Source organism: Rattus norvegicus, chromosome 16 (genome assembly GCF_021556685.1).
Source record: "Rattus norvegicus strain SHRSP/BbbUtx chromosome 16, alternate assembly SHRSP_T2T, whole genome shotgun sequence".
Taxonomy (NCBI): Eukaryota; Metazoa; Chordata; class Mammalia; order Rodentia; family Muridae; genus Rattus; species Rattus norvegicus.
Window position 1 is genome coordinate 78,455,368 of NC_141549.1, and position 16,621 is coordinate 78,471,988.

A 16,621-nucleotide genomic window follows, 5' to 3' on the forward strand; every position below is an offset into this window, starting at 1 on the left:
GTATATAAGAAGTACTCAAGATAATAAAAAAAATAAAAAATAAAAAAAAATAAAAAAAAAAGAAATAGGACCAGAATTCCATCTTGACAGAAAAAAAAAAAGCCATATACGGCAAACCAATTGCTAACATTAAACTAAATGGAGAGAAACTTGAAGCAATCCCACTAAAATCAGGAACTAGACAAAGCTTCCTACTCTCTCCCTACTTATTCAATATAGTTCTTGAAGTTCTAGCCAGAGTAATTAGACAACAAAAGGAGGTCAAGGGGATACAGATAGGAAAAGAAGAAGAAGTCAAAATATCACTATTTGCAGATGATATGATAGTATATTTAAGTGATCCCAAAAGTTCCACCAAAGAACTACTAAAGCTGATAAACTACTTCAGCAAAGTGGCTGGGTATAAAATTAACTCAAATAAATCAGTAGCCTTCCTCTACACAAAAGAGAAACAAGGCGAGAAAGAAATTAGGGAAACGACACCCTTCATAATAGACCCAAATAATATAAAGTACCTCGGTGTGACTTTAACCAAGCAAGTAAAAGATTTGTACAATAAGAACTTCAAGACTCTGAAGAAAGAAATTGAAGAAGACCTCAGAAGATGGAAAGATCTCCCATGCTCATGGATTGGCAGGATTAATATAGTAAAAATGGCCATTTTACCAAAAGCAATCTACCGATTCAATGCAATCCCCGTCAAAATACCAATCCAATTCTTCAAAGAGTTAGACAGAACAATTTGCAAATTCATCTGGAATAAAAAAAAACCCAGGATAGCTAAAACTGTCCTCAACAATAAAAGGACTTCAGGGGGAATCACTATCCCTGAACTCAAGCAGTATTACTGAGCAATAGTGATGAAAAACTGCATGGTATTGGTACAGAGACAGACAGATAGACCAACGGAACAGAATTGAAGACCCAGAAATGAACCCACACACCTATGGGCACTTGATTTTTGACAAAGGAGCCAAAACCATCAAATGGAAAAAAGATAGCATTTTCAGCAAATGGTGCTGGTTCAACTGGAGGTCAACATGTAGAAGAATGCAGATCAATCCATGCTTATCACCCTGTACAAAGCTTAAGTCCAAGTGGATCAAGGACCTCCACATCAAACCAGATAACACTCAAACTAATAGAAGAAAAACTAGGGAAGCATCTGGAACACATGGGCACTGGAAAAAATTTCCTGAACAAAACACCAATGGCTTATGCTCTAAGATCAAGAATCGACAAATGGGATCTCATAAAACTGCAAAGCTTCTGTAAGGCAAAGGACACTGTGGTTAGGACAAAACGGCAAGGAACAGACTTGGAAAAGATCTTTACCAATCCTACAACAGACAGAGGCCTTATATCCAAAATATACAAAGAACTCAAGAAGTTAGACTGCAGGGAGACAAATAACCCTATTAAAAAATGGGGTTCAGAGCTAAACAAAGAATTCACAGCTGAGGAATGCCAAATGGCCAAGAAACACCTAAAGAAATGTTCAACATCTTTAGTCATAAGGGAAATGCAAATCAAAACAACCCTGAGATTTCACCTCACACCAGTGAGAATGGCTAAGAACAAAAACTCAGGTGACAGCAGATGCTGGCGAGGATGCGGGAAAGATTAACACTCCTCCATTGTTGGTGGGATTGCAGACTGGTACAACCATTCTGGAAATCAGTCTGGAGGTTCCTCAGAAAATTGGACATTGAACTGCCTGAGGATCCAGCTATACCTCTCTTGGGCATATACCCAAAAGATACCCCAACATATAAAAAAGATACGTGCTCCACTACGTTCATAGCAGCCTTATTTATAATAGCCAGAAGCTGGAAAGAACCCAGATGCCTTTCAACAGAGGAATGGATACAGAAAATGTGGTACATCTACACAATGGAATATTACTCAGCTATCAAAAACAATGACTTTATGAAATTCGTAGGCAAATGGTTGGAACTGGAAAATATCATCCTGAGTGAGATAACCCAATCATAGAAAAACACACATGGTATGCACTCATTGATAAGTGGGTATTAGCCCAAATGCTTGAATTACCCTAGATGCCTAGAACAAATGAAACTCAAGACGGATGATCAAAATGTGAATGCTTCACTCCTTCTTTAAAAGGGGAACAAGAATACCCTTGGCAGGGAATAGAGAGGCAAAGATTAAAACAGACACAGAAGGAACACCCATTCAGAGCCTGCCCCACATGTGGCCCATACATATACAGCCACCCAATTAGACAAGATGGACGAAGCAAAGAAGTGCAGGCAGACAGGAGCCGGATGTAGATCACTCCTGAGAGACACAGCCAGAATACAGCAAATACAGAGGCGAATGCCAGCAGCAAACCACTGAACTGAGAATAGGACTCCCGTTGAAGGAATCAGAGAAAGAACTGGAAGAGCTTGAAGGGGCTCGAGACCCCATATGTACAACAATGCCAAGCAACCAGGGCTTCCAGGGACTAAGCCACTACCTAAAGACTATACATGGACTGACCCTGGACTCTGACCTCATAGGTAGCAATGAATATCCTAGTAAGAGCACCAGTGGAAGGGGAAGCCCTGGGTTCTGCTAAGACTGAACCCCCAGTGAACTAGATTGTTGGGGGAAGAGCGGCAATGGGGGGAGGATGGGGAGGGGAACACCCATAAAGAAGGGGAGGGGGAGGGATTAGGGGGATGTTTGCCCGGAAACCAGGAAAGGGAATAACACTCGAAATGTATATAAGAAATACTCAAGTTAATAAAAAGAAAGAAAGAAAGAAAGAAAGAAAGAAAGAAAGAAAGAAAGGAAGGAAGAAACAAATTCTCAAGTTGTGACCCATCTTACCCAGCACCTCCTGTGGACCATCAGAATTCTAATCCCTGTGAGGAAGGAAGAGGGCTAGCTTTCTCATGTACACAAATGGATCCTGTGCAAGGTTTGTGGTTTCAGAGGCCACTGGAGGTTAACTTCCATACTTTGGAGGCTATGTTTTTATATATGATGATGCCTGTACAAGATTTAGTACAAGGAGATCACAACACCCAGAGGAAGCACAACTCCCAGTTGCTCCACCACACAAGATCACAGGTGAGCAGGCCACAACAACTAAGTGCACCAACACCTGAAATAAGTGGGTCTCCCAGGATCCAGGATTGTAAGAACCCCGGCCAACTAGCGGCACAAGTTCTTTCTGGTCTGAACCTGCTCCCAGAGTGCAACTGTGCTGCTTGCTTTGCATCCATTCTTACACCACTGAAGAGGGAGGCAGATTCCCAGATGCTCTGAAATGCCTAGGATCACTGGATCACTAGATCACAGGACCACAGAGGAAGTTCTACTCCCAGGAGATTGGACCCACCCAGGAACACTGGAGGTCTGACACACTCAAGATCACAGTTGAGGCCACAACATCTTTTTCAACACCCAGTGTAATGGGGACTTTCACAGAAACCAGGGCAACACAAAACCTCACACAGGCAGAGGCAAGTTTTCCTTCCAACTTGTACCTGTGCCCAGAGCAAACCTAGGGCTCTGGCTCTTCACCTACACCTGTAACACCCTGAGAGAGCTTGCCTCTCAAGAGCTCTGAAACACCCAGGATCCCAGAGTCACAGGACCACAAAGACAGCTGGACTCTGAGGAGTTCCAACACAACCAGAATCACAGGAGGGACAGGCTCCAGTCAGAGACAGCAAGGGCAAGTAGCACTAGAGATAAGCAGATGGTGAGAGGCAAGCTCAAGAACATAGCAAAAGAAACCATAGCTACTTGGCATCATCAGAACCCAGCTCTCCCACTACAGCAAGTTCTGGATACCACATCACACCAGAAAAGCAAGATTTGGATTTAAAATCACATCTCATGATGATGATAGAAGACTTTAGGAAGAACATAAATAACTTAAAGAAATACAGGGGAAGACAGGTAAACAGGTAAAAGTCCTGAAAGAGGAAACACAAAAATCCCTTAAAGAATTACAGTAAAACACAAACAGGTGAAGGAATTGAACAAAACTATCCAGGATCTTAAAATGGAAATAGAAACAATGAAGAAATTACAAAGGGAGACAACCCTAGGGAGAGAAAACCTAGGAAAGACATCAGGAGTCATAGATGCAAGCATCACCAGCAGAATACAAGAGATAGAAGCAAGATCTTAGGGGCAGAAGAAACCATAGAAAACATTGGCATACAGTAAAAAAAATATGAAAAATGCAAAAAGTTTCTAACCCAAAACATCCAGAAAAATCCAGGACACAGCAAGAAGACCAAACCTAAGGTTAGTAGGTATAGAAGAGAGAGAAGATTCCCAACTTAAAGGGGCAGTAAATATCTTCAAGAAATCATAGAAGAAAACTTTCCTAACCTAAAGAAGATGCTCAGGAACATACAAGAAGCCTACCAAACTCCAAATACAATGGATCAGAAAAGAAACTCCTTCCATCACATGGGAAAGTCAACAAGATAGATAAACCCTTAGCCAGACTAACCAGAGGGCACAGAGACAGTATCTGAATTAACAAAATCAGAAATGAAAAGGGAGACATAGCAACAGAATCGGAAGAAACTAAAAATATCATCAGATTCTACTACAAAAGCCTATACTCAACAAAACAGGAAAATCTGGAGGAAACAGACAATTTTCTAAACAGATACCAGGTACCCAAGTGAAATCAGGATCAGATGAACCATCTAAACGGTCCCATAACCCTAAAGAAATAGAAGCAGTCATTAAAATCTCCCAACCATAAAAGGGGGGGGCAGGACCAGATGGGTTTAGTATAGAATTCTATCAGACCTTTATAGAAGACCTAATACCAATATTCTTCAAAATATTCCACAAAATAGAAACAGAAGGAACACTACCCAATTCATTCTATAAAGCCACAATTACCCTTATATCTAAACCAGAAAGATACTACAAAGAAATAGAACTTCAGACCAATTTCACTTATAAATATCAATGCAAAAATACTCAATAAAATTATCACAAACTGAATTCAAGAACACATCAAAATGATCATCCATCATGATGAAGTAGGCTTAACCCCAGGCATGCAGGGATGGTTCAATATCAAAGTAATTCACTATATAAACAAACTGAAAGGGAAAAAAAAACTTCATGATCATTTCATTAGATGCTGAGGAAGCATTTGACAAAATTTAACATGTCTTCATGGTAGAAGTCTTGGAAAGATCAGGAATTCAAGGTCCATACCTAAAAACAGTAAAAGCAATATACAGCAAACCAATAACCAACATCAAACTAAATGGAGAGAAACTTGAAGCAATCCTACTGAAATCAGGGATGAGACAAGGATGCCCAGTCTCTCCCTACCTAGTCAGTATAGTACTAGAAGTTGTAGCCAGAGGAATTAGACAACAAAGAGGTCAAAGGGTTACAAATTGGAAAGAAGTCAAAATAATCACTATTTTCAGATGATATGATAGTACATTTAAGCACCCCAGAAATTCCACCAGAGAACTTGTACAGCTGATGAACAACCTCAGGAAAGTAGCTGGATATAAAATTAACTCAAACAAATCAGTAGCCTTCCTCTACTTAAAGGATTATTTGTGACCTTCCACAATGGTCACAAATAATATAAAATATCCTGGTATTACTCTAACCAAGAAAGTGAAAGATCTATAGGACAAGAATTTCAAGTCTTTGAAGAAAGAAATAGATCTCAGAAGATGGAAAGATATCCCATGCCCACAAATTGGCAGGATTAATATAGTAAAAATGGCCATCTTGACCAAAGCAATCTACAGATTCAATGCAATCTCTATCAAAATTCCAAATCAATTCTTTATAAAGTTAGAAAGAGCAATTTGCAAATTCATTTGGGGTAACAAAAATCCCAGGATAGTGATAACTATCCTCAACAATAAAAGATGTTCTGGGGCAATCCCCATCTGTGACCTCAAGCAGTATTACAGAGCAATAATAATAAAAACTGTATGGTATTGGTACAGAAACAGGCAGGTAGATCAATGGAATAGAATCGAAGACCCAGAAATGAATGCATACATTTGTGGTCACTTGATCTTTGTCAAAGGAACTAAAGCTATCCAGAGAAAAAATGAGAGCATTTTCAACAAATTGTGCTGGTTCAACTGGTGTTTAGCATGTGTAAGAATGCAAATTGATCCATTCTTATATCCTCCTTATAAGCTCAAGTTCAAATTGATCAAGGACTCCCACATAAAACCAGATACACTCAAACTATTGGGCACAGGAGAAAATTTCCTGAACAGAACACAAATAGCTCATGCTCTAAGATCAAGAATTGACAAATGGGACTTCACAGAATTTGCAAAGCCTCTGTAAGGCAAAGGACACTGTCATTAGGACAAAACTGCAACCAATAGATTGGGGAAAGATCTTCTCCAATCCTACATCTGATAGAGGGGTAATATCCAATATATACAAAGATCTCAAAAAGTTAGACACCAGAGAAGCAAATAACCCTATTTAAGAATGAGTTACAGAGCTAAACAAAGAATTCTCAGCTGAAGAATATTGAATGTCTGAGAAGTGCCTAAAGAAATATTCATATCCTTAGTTACCAGGGAAACGCAAATTAAAAGAACCCTGAGATTCCATCTCGCACCAGTCAGAATGGCTAAGATCAAAAACTCAAGTGACAATAGATGCTGTTGAGAATGTGGAGAAAGAGGAACACTCTTCCATTGTTGGTGGGATTGCAAACTGATACAACCACTCTGGAAATCAGTCTGGTGGTTCCTCAGAAAATTGGACAGCTATACCACTCCTGGGCTTATACCTAAAAGATGCTCCAACATATAACAAGGACACATGCTCCACTATATTCATAGAAGTCTTATTTATAATAGCCCAAGCTGGAAAGAACCCAGATGTCCTTCAATAGAGGAATGGATACAGAAAATATGTGTACCTTCACACAATGGAGTACTAAAATGACTTCATGAAATTCATAGGCAAATGGATTGAAGTTGAAAATATTATCCTGAGTGAGGTATCCCAAACACACACACACACACACACACACACACACACACACACACACACAAACATGGTATGCACTCACTGATAAATGAATATTAGGCCATAAGTTAGGAATACCCAAGATACAATCCACAGAACACATGTAGCTCAAGAAGAAGGAAGACCAAAGTACGATGCTTCAGTCTTCCTTAGAAGGGGGAACAAAAATAATCACAGGACGAAATATGGAGACAAAGCTTGGAGCAGAGACTGAAGGAAAGGCCATCCAGAGCCTGCCCCACCTGGGGATCCAGCCTATCCAGCCACCAAAGACAGACAATATTGCTGATGCCAAGAAGTGCAAGCTGACAGAACCCTGACATAGCAGTTGTCTAAGAGGCTCTGCCAGAGCATGACAAATACAGAGGTGGATGCTCACAGCCAACCACTGAACTGAAAAGGGGTGCCTAATGGAAGAGTTAGAGAAACAATTGAAGGAGCTCAAGAAGTTTGGGACACCATAGGAGGAACAACAATATCAACCAACTAGAGCTCCCAGGGACTAAACCGCCAACCAAACAGTACACATGGAGGGACCTATGGCACCAGCTGCATATGTAGCAAAGGATGGCCTTGTTGGGTACCAATGAGAGGAAAAGCCCTTGGTCCTGTCAATGTTCCATACCCCAGGGGCACGCCAGGGCAGGGAGTCAGGAGTGGGTGTGTGGGTGGGTGAGCACCCTTATAGAAGCAGGGGTATAGGGAGTTTCCCGAGGGGAAACATTTGAAATGTAAATGAAGAATATATCCAGAAAAGAAAAGAAAAGAAAAAAAAGATTTAGTACAAGGAGAAATAGCAATGAACTACAAAGAATTCCATTTTTCCAACATCACTTCAGTGTCTCTGGTCCACCTGTTCCATCCACAGACCTATTTCCTAACATCTTGTTGGGCATTCACATGTGATATCATATGTTGGAATATTAAAGATCCTGAATACCCTCCATGAGTAGATCATACTCATGGTAGGGTTTTGCTAATGCTGCTAAAATGCACAGGCTTGAGTTTTCTAAGTTTAAATTGAAAGAGAAAAAAGTCAGAAATTTTATTCAAGAAAATTACATACCAGTCTGTTTGGAACCACAAACAAAACTGGACAAAGAAAAAATGTTAATATTTCGGGAGATTTGTAACATATGTTACAAATAGAAGATTTTCAGACTTTATGAAGGGCAGATAAAAATTAAAGAAAATGTGGGGCTGAAGGGATGGTTCAGTGGTTATGAGCACTTGATGCTCTTGTAGAGGATACAGGTTTGACTCTAGCACCCAGGTAGCAGCTCATAGCATTCTGGAACTCCAATTCTAGGGAATTTGGCTCTCTACTCTGGTCTCCACAGACAACAAGCACACACCTACATACATTCAGGCAAACCAATTATAAAACAAAAATAAATAAATTGTTTAATTTAAAAATGTAAAATAAATGTGGGGACAGCTCTTTCAGTAGAGCATTTGACCCAACACACGTGCACGCACTTGTGTACTTCTGCTGTCAAGTCATGAGAAAAACGTATTAGCATAATGCTGAAATCGTGACTTTGCATATCAGATTGGGATGAGAAATATATTTTTAAAAAAAGCACCATAGTACCCCTATCAACCTGCACAAAAACCATTAAATTCCAGCTGACTGTAAATTCACAAAGTAAAGAACTGCTATTCCATCAAGGCTCAATAAAACTAGAAATCTGTTAATGACTGGGTGCAAGCTCAGAGATAGACAGAGGATTCTGGTCTCTCCAGATGTCCATGAGTAGGTGTCTTTCCCCAAGTGAGACGGTTGATGTTACCAGGGTTGGCGAAGAGACAAAGAAGAGAACATAAAGCAACAAGAAAATGAAAATGACGCTGCAAACCCAAACTTGGTTGCCCTACTTAGAAGGGCTTTTTTCTGGATGGACCTATTGTACTGGTTTGGCATTCTCTGAGCCTTCAATGACCAGTTTTATAATGGACACTGGTAGGAAGGACAGAAAGAGAAAACACAGAAATATAAAACCTTCACATGGGCATGGAGTCTGGGGCATGCAAATTTTAGTAAGTGCACCTGAGACCAACTCTGTGATGATTAGGAAAGACAATAATGTGTCTGAAATGTAAGGTGTCCTTCTTGACTCATAGATCTAAGCCTACAGAGAGATTCAAGTGGTCATGTCCCATTAAACAATAATATATGTGTATGTTCAATAGGTATATAAAATAATATTCTTGCTGCTTCGCTAACTTTTGCACAGAGTTGTAAGTAAAAACAGTGTAGCCAATAAATATTACTTATTAACATGTAGATAGGAGCTGGCACCTGTGACAGTGGGACTCCATAAACTGACTGTAAACAACAGGATGCTCTAGACCTTTTGCTGTGTGTGTGGTGAGAGACATGGGATAAACACAGACTGAAGAGTGTTCATGCATGACATGGCGGCACTTCTCGAGACCGGGTAGCAGCTTCTGAGCCTCTCTACATTGTGGATGTCCTTTCCTGTAGGTCAGGTCTCATTGTCTAAAAGTAAAAGCATTGCAGCATCTCAGACCTGGGAAACACCCCATGGCTTGAGGGTCCCGCAGGTGAAGAGCCACCTGGAGCTCACTCTTGGCAGATGTGTTCCATCACTTTGGCTTCTTCAGAACAACCCACTACAGCTTCACTCTGACAAATTCTAGAAACTTGAACTCAATTCACTAGAGGGCACCATAAAGCCATCTTACTTTCTCTAAAATGGCCCCAAAGGAGGGGATTCACAAAGTTTGCCTTGATGAGGATCATTGCTAATAATCTGAAACTGGCAAAAAAAAAAAAAACTGAGTGTCCAGTCCACCTGGTTAAGGAATGGTCCAGGGTCCAGACTTTCTGAGAAGAGCAGGCTCCAAGTTCAAAACACCAAAACCTTTGTTCCATGAGTTCATTAAATTAGGCAGTGCCCAGCTATTTTCTTCCCTGACCACTGAGAGGTAAATACTAAGCAGATGGGAAACAGGGGAGGACAGCAAGGCCCCTTCATCATTATCAGTTGGTGTGTGTGTGGGGGGGTGTTTCTGAACACACAGACCTATATGATGATGGAAGCCTTAGGGACAGAGGAACATCAAAGGGATCCTGAGGACAACAGCTGGGAGCAGTTGCCATCAGTGAGTGCCTTCTCTAGTGTGGGGCATGTTCTTTGCCCTATAAATGCAGGCTGCCTCCTCTCTCTCCACACACTGGTCTCCAGATCACCAATCCTCCAGGTGACTTCCAGCCATGAAGACTCTTGTCCTCCTCTCTGCTCTTGTCCTGCTGGCCTTGCAGGTCCAGGCTGATCCCATTCAAGAGGCAGAAGAAGAGACTAAAACTGAGGAGCAGCCAGCAGATGAGGACCAGGATGTGTCTGTCTCCTTTGAAGGCCCAGAAGCCTCTGCTGTTCAAGATTTACGTGAGTTCTGGTGCACAGAATGTTTGAGGCTTGGAGTCTCCTGAGACGGGAAGGGTTGTAGATGAGCCCTGTAATCCTGTCAGGTACAGTCTTGGGAGCCGTCGGATCTTCCCTGTCTCATTCATACAAGTAACAGTGAGAGTCAAGCCACAAATCACTGGGCTTGATTTTCTTCCTTTTAAGGTTTTTGATCCAACAATTTATCTATGAAAAGGCTTTAAAATATAGAACATATTGATTAGACATTTTAGACCTGATTGATAATTTTGTTATAGGAAGAGATATCCGTTCTGCTTTGAAAATTAGATTTGGGACCCAAATGCCAGTGTATGAAGGTGTTGGGTCAAGAAAACACAAAAATGCTGATAGAATGTGGTGTAGATGTCAACTCCTATATGTGATTAACACTTGTTAAACATCTTATCTCCATGTGTTTGGGGTTGACCCTGGTGCTGGCCATGATGTCACCCACACAGCAAACCTACTCTCTACCATGTACAGGATATCTTCATAGGGTTGTTCACTACCACACACTGCTGGCCTCCTTACTTCATGCCTGATGCTTTCTTCTTTCTTCAGGCGTAAGAAGGACCTTGCGGTGCAGTTGCAGAAGAGTCTGCAGAAATACGTGTAGCTGCATTCGGCTATCAAGGTCCACATATGCATCATAAATTCTGCTGCAGCTGAACATGGACCCCAAGGATGAGATAACCACATGCCCTGGGGCCTCACAGTCGGTCATTACCCTTGTGCTTGGCCTCGACTGTTTTTCCTTCTCCAATAAACTCCTTGCAGATAAAGAATCTGTGTTTTTGTTTCTTTGATGCTTTTTCTATGTGGCTTAGACGGGACTCTTCTGAGCCACGTAACAGAACCTTCAGTGAATCCTTTGTAACATTTACATTAATCCTTGGCTACATTTTAGCAGTCATAAGAAGGATGAGCAGGAGGTTGGATACAAAGAGACAAGATGTTCTAGCTGCTTCTCTGTCTATCAAATCTTCTGTCCTTTAGATTAGAGTCACCCTCAAAAATGAGTCCCACGTTTTCATGTTCCATTTTTTTTCAGTTGAAGGATGTTATGTTGTTTCCTTCCTGTAGCTATTGTGACCTCAGAGGTAATGAAGAAGGTTGAGCAAGTATCTGTGAGGGAGGACCCTGAGTGCTTGGGTGTTTGCCAAGGAATGGTCCAGCTGTGCCATGAGATTTCCCTACAATCTTGTGGGAATTCTTCACACCAACTTCCTTAGTTCCTGCCCCAGCTTGCAATCCCACCAAAGTGTCTGAGGATTCTGCTTTCCCTAGACCCTCACCCCCCCTTGTCGACGATTGTTTCCTCATCTTAGTGATTCTGACTATGGTTAGATGAAATCTCTGAGAACTTTTCATTTCCATTTCTCTGATAAGAATGTTAAACACTTTATAATATACCTCTTAGCTATTTTGAGGAGTTCTTTGAACGTTTCCAACAACTGTCTGACCTATTTCAATAATACTCTTCACTGTGCAAACTCTTCCCATAAATACCTCCTTCCCTACCCACCCAAATTCATTACTGTTTTTTCTTTTGTTTTCCTGTTTAAAAAATCCTTCTGGATCAATTTGTGCCGCCCATATATTGCTAGCTTTTCCACTGGCACATGGTCAATTCACCAGGAGATTCACTCAGAAAGAACTGTCTCTCCCACCCAGCAGCTAACAATTGGCAATACATCCAGTACAAAGGGTGGAGTATTTTATCCAACTCCCAGCTCCATGCAGGAATTTGGTTTGACTTGGGCTTGCACACTGTAGCCATGGCATCTCGAACATTCCTGATCTCATCTCTGTCTTTTTTATTTTTATTTTATTAAAATTCTCTGTTCAGATCCATATGTGAGTTTTTATTGGGTTGTTTTATTAGCTTTCTTAATTTACTTTCCTAGTTCTTTATATTTTGCATAATAACCCATAGCAGGTATATTGCTTGCAAAGGGTCGTTACCACACCATGAGCTTCCTCTTTACTTGACTGAGAATTTCCTTTGCCATATGGAAGGTTTTTAGTTCTATAAGGTCCTATTGTCAGTTATAGGTCTAAATCCCAAATGGTTAGCTCTAGACACGTAGACACATGAGCAATGTTAAATAGACTCTCTTATAGATATATGTGTGCCCATGCATTCATTAAAATATTATATGCATGTGTATATACATGTAATAATTACAATTTCAGATGACCTAGTATGTGGCTCTTCATAAATATAGTAAGTTAGCACTGTTGCCCATGTTTTTCTTTTTTTTATTTGTTTGGTTTTTTTTATTAACTTGAGTATTTCTTGAATACATTTCGAGTGTTATTCCCTTTCCCGGTTTCCGGGCAAACATTCTCCTCCTCCCTCCCTCCCCTTCTTTATGGGTGCTCCCCTCCCCATCCTCCCCCCATTGCCGCCCTCCCCCCAACAATCTAGTTCACTGTGGGTTCAGTCTTAGCAGAACCCAGGGCTTCCCCTTCCACTGGTGCTCTTACTAGTACATTCATTGCTACCTATGAGGTTAGAGTCCAGGGTCAGTCCATGTATAGTCTTTAGGTAGTGGCTTAGTCCCTGGAAGCTCTGGTTGCTTGGCATTGTTGTTCATAAGGGGTCTCGAGCTCCTTCAAGCTCTTCCAGTTCTTTCTCTGATTCCTTCAACGGGGGTCCTATTCTCAGTTCAGTGGTTTGCTGCTGGCATTCGCCTCTGTATTTGCTGTATTCTGGCTGTGTCTCTCAGGAGCGATCTACATCCGGCTCCTGTCTGCCTGCACTTCTTTTGCTTCGTCCATCTTGTCTAATTGGATGGCTGTATATGTATGGGCCACATGTGGGGCAGGCTCTGAATGGGTGTTCCTTCTGTGTCTGTTTTAATCTTTGCCTCTCTATTCCCTGCCAAGGGTATTCTTGTTCCCCTTTTAAAGAAGGAGTGAAGCATTCACATTTTGATCATCCGTCTTGAGTTTCATTTGTTCTAGGCATCTAAGGTAATTCAAGCATTTGGGCTAATAGCCACTTATCAATGAGGGCATACCATGTGTGTTTTCCTGTGATTGGGTTAGCTCACTCAGGATGATATTTTCCAGTTCCAACCATTTGCCTACAAATTTCATAAAGTCATTGTTTTTGATAGCTGAGTAATATTCCATTGTGTAGATGTACCACATTTTCTGTATCCATTCCTCTGTTGAAGGGCATCTGGGTTCTTTCCAGCTTCTGGCTATTATAAATAAGGCTGCTATGAACATAGTGGAGCACGTGTCTTTTTTATATGTTGGGGTATCTTTTGGGTATATGCCCAAGAGAGGTATAGCTGGATCCTCAGGCAGTTCAATGTCCAATTTTCTGAGGAACCTCCAGACTGATTTCCAGAATGGTTGTACCAGTCTGCAATCCCACCAACAATGGAGGAGTGTTCCTCTTTCTCCGCATCCTCGCCAGCATCTGCTGTCACCTGAGTTTTTGATCTTAGCCATTCTCACTGGTGTGAGGTGAAATCTCAGGGTTGTTTTGATTTGCATTTCCCTTATAACTAAAGATGTTGAACATTTCTTTAGGTGTTTCTCGGCCATTCAGCATTCCTCAGCTGTGAATTCTTTGTTTAGCTCTGAACCCCATTTTTTAATAGGGTTATTTGTCTCCCTGCAGTCTAACTTCTTGAGTTCTTTGTATATTTTGGATATAAGGCCTCTATCTGTTGTAGGATTGGTAAAGATCTTTTCCCAGTCTGTTGGTTGCCATTTTGTCCTAACCACAGTGTCCTTTGCCTTACAGAAGCTTTGCAGTTTTATGAGATCCCATTTGTCAATTCTTGATCTTAGAGCATAAGCCATTGGTGTTTTGTTCAGGAAATTTTTTTCCAGTGCCCATGTGTTCTAGATGCTTCCCTAGTTTTTCTTCTATTAGTTTGCGTGTATCTGGTTTGATGTGGAGGTCCTTGATCCACTTGGACTTAAGCTTTGTACAGGGTGATAAGCATGGATCGATCTGCATTCTTCTACATGTTGACCTCCAGTTGAACCAGCACCATTTGCTGAAAATGCTATCTTTTTTCCATTGGATGGTTTTGGCTCCTTTGTCAAAAATCAAGTGCCCATAGGTGTGTGGGTTCATTTCTGGGTCTTCAATTCTGTTCCATTGGTCTATCTGTCTGTCTCTGTACCAATACCATGCAGTTTTTATCACTATTGCTCAGTAATACTGCTTGAGTTCAGGGATAGTGATTCCCCCTGAAGTCCTTTTATTGTTGAGGACAGTTTTAGCTATCCTGGGTTTTTTGTTATTCCAGATGAATTTGCAAATTGTTCTGTCTAACTCTTTGAAGAATTGGATTGGTATTTTGACAGGGATTTCATTGAATCTGTAGATCACTTTTGGTAAAATGGCCATTTTTACTATATTAATCCTGCCAATCCATGAGCATGGGAGATCTTTCCATCTTCTGAGGTCTTCTTCAATTTCTTTCTTCAGAGTCTTGAAGTTCTTATTGTACAAATCTTTTACTTGCTTGGTTAAAGTCACACCGAGGTACTTTATATTATTTGGGTCTATTATGAAGGGTGTCGTTTCCCTAATTTCTTTCTCGCCTTGTTTCTCTTTTGTGTAGAGGAAGGCTACTGATTTATTTGAGTTAATTTTATACCCAGCCACTTTGCTGAAGTAGTTTATCAGCTTTAGTAGTTCTCTGGTGGAACTTTTGGGATCACTGAAATATACTATCATATCATCTGCAAATAGTGATATTTTGACTTCTTCTTTTCCGATCTGTATCCCCTTGATCTCCTTTTGTTGTCTGATTGCTCTGGCTAGAACTTCAAGAACTATATTGAATAAGTAGGGAGAGAGTGTGTTGCCCATGTTTTAAAAAGTTTTGGAAGCTCATAATTTTCTGTGACATCAACCCCATAGTTTATAAGTCCTATGTCTTTTGTAAACCTTGGACTTTCTGTGTTAGCGATTTCCTAGCATAAATGCAAGCCTCCTGTTACCTGTTCCTGAGTCAAGGTCTCTCTGTCCAAGCATGGTTCTTATGATCCTTGTCATTCTGATATAATAATAGTACATTTGCCCTGCAAGTGCACAAGGAGTAGGACAGCAGGTGGTGACACCGAGTCAGAGACGGCCAAGTGACTTTGTTGACACTGAGGATATCTTTCCTGTGCTATTCTTACTTTTCTGACCTCTGCCCTTCTGAACACAATCTCCTTTCCATCCTCAGACAACACATATATTTTAATCAAAGACCCAGAGTTGATCCTAAACACTTACTTCTACCTTGAGCCTGACTAATTTGTGCATTCAGTTTGCCAACTTCTATCCTCTGCTTCATCCAGTCATAGACCATGCTCTACTGCAGTGCTGGATCCCAAGATGGGGCCATAGCCTTCACTGCTTCTTTCTTCTCTCACTCACCATGTATACATATAGCTATATTTCATCCTTTTTTTTCAATTTTTATTGAAAATATTCTTTTTCATACAATATATTCTGATTATAGTTTCCCATCCATTATCTCCTCCCAAAACCTCCTCACCATTCCAACTCCATGCATGTCTGTCTGTCTGTCTGTCTGTCTGTCTCTCTCTCTCTCTCTCTCTCTCTCTCTCTCACACACACACACACACACACACACACACATGTAGGTTAACAAAACAAATAAACAATAATAAAATAAACAAAGGGCACGAATCACTCATACACAAGCAAACACACAAACATATACAGAAACTCACAAAATTGGAGACCATAATAAACAAGAAAAAGAATAGTAAGGTTAAAGAGAAAATGCCAAGTCTGGCAGTGGCAGCACAATCCTTAATCCCATTAGTTGAGAAATGGAGGCCGCACATTTGAGTCCAGCTTGCGTGGTCTAAAAAGTGAGTCCCAGGACAGTCAGGGCTACATAGAGAAATACTGTCTCAACCATCCCATGAATCACCCAAGCAAGGTTATGGGAGATAAAAAATATCTCCAAAAATACCTTTGAGTTAGGTTACATCCACATAAAAACAGTAAACTCCTAATCTGCTTTCTTATTACACGGGGATCATTAATACCAAGTCTTCAATATATACATATTTTTTTTCTCATCTACGTGTTTAAGCATGAGAACCAACTGTGTATAGGAGATTTCCTCCTGCCATAAACTTCTGATTCCAAGATATGTTTGAAA

General features: G+C 40.7%; 2 protein-coding genes across 1 annotated transcript; both read left to right on the forward strand.

The window, feature by feature from the left end:
* Erich1 (glutamate-rich 1) overlaps positions 1–16,621 on the forward strand; it is a gene marked incomplete at its 5' end in the record, with an annotated part of 52,793,804 nt that overhangs the window by 47,584,808 nt on the left and 5,192,375 nt on the right.
* On the forward strand, positions 10,242–11,238 carry Defal1 (defensin alpha-like 1). The gene is given in 2 exon segments (NM_001033073.2): positions 10,242–10,439; positions 11,019–11,238. Coding segments are annotated over 2 exon segments (264 nt in total). The 5' UTR covers positions 10,242–10,267; the 3' UTR covers positions 11,111–11,238.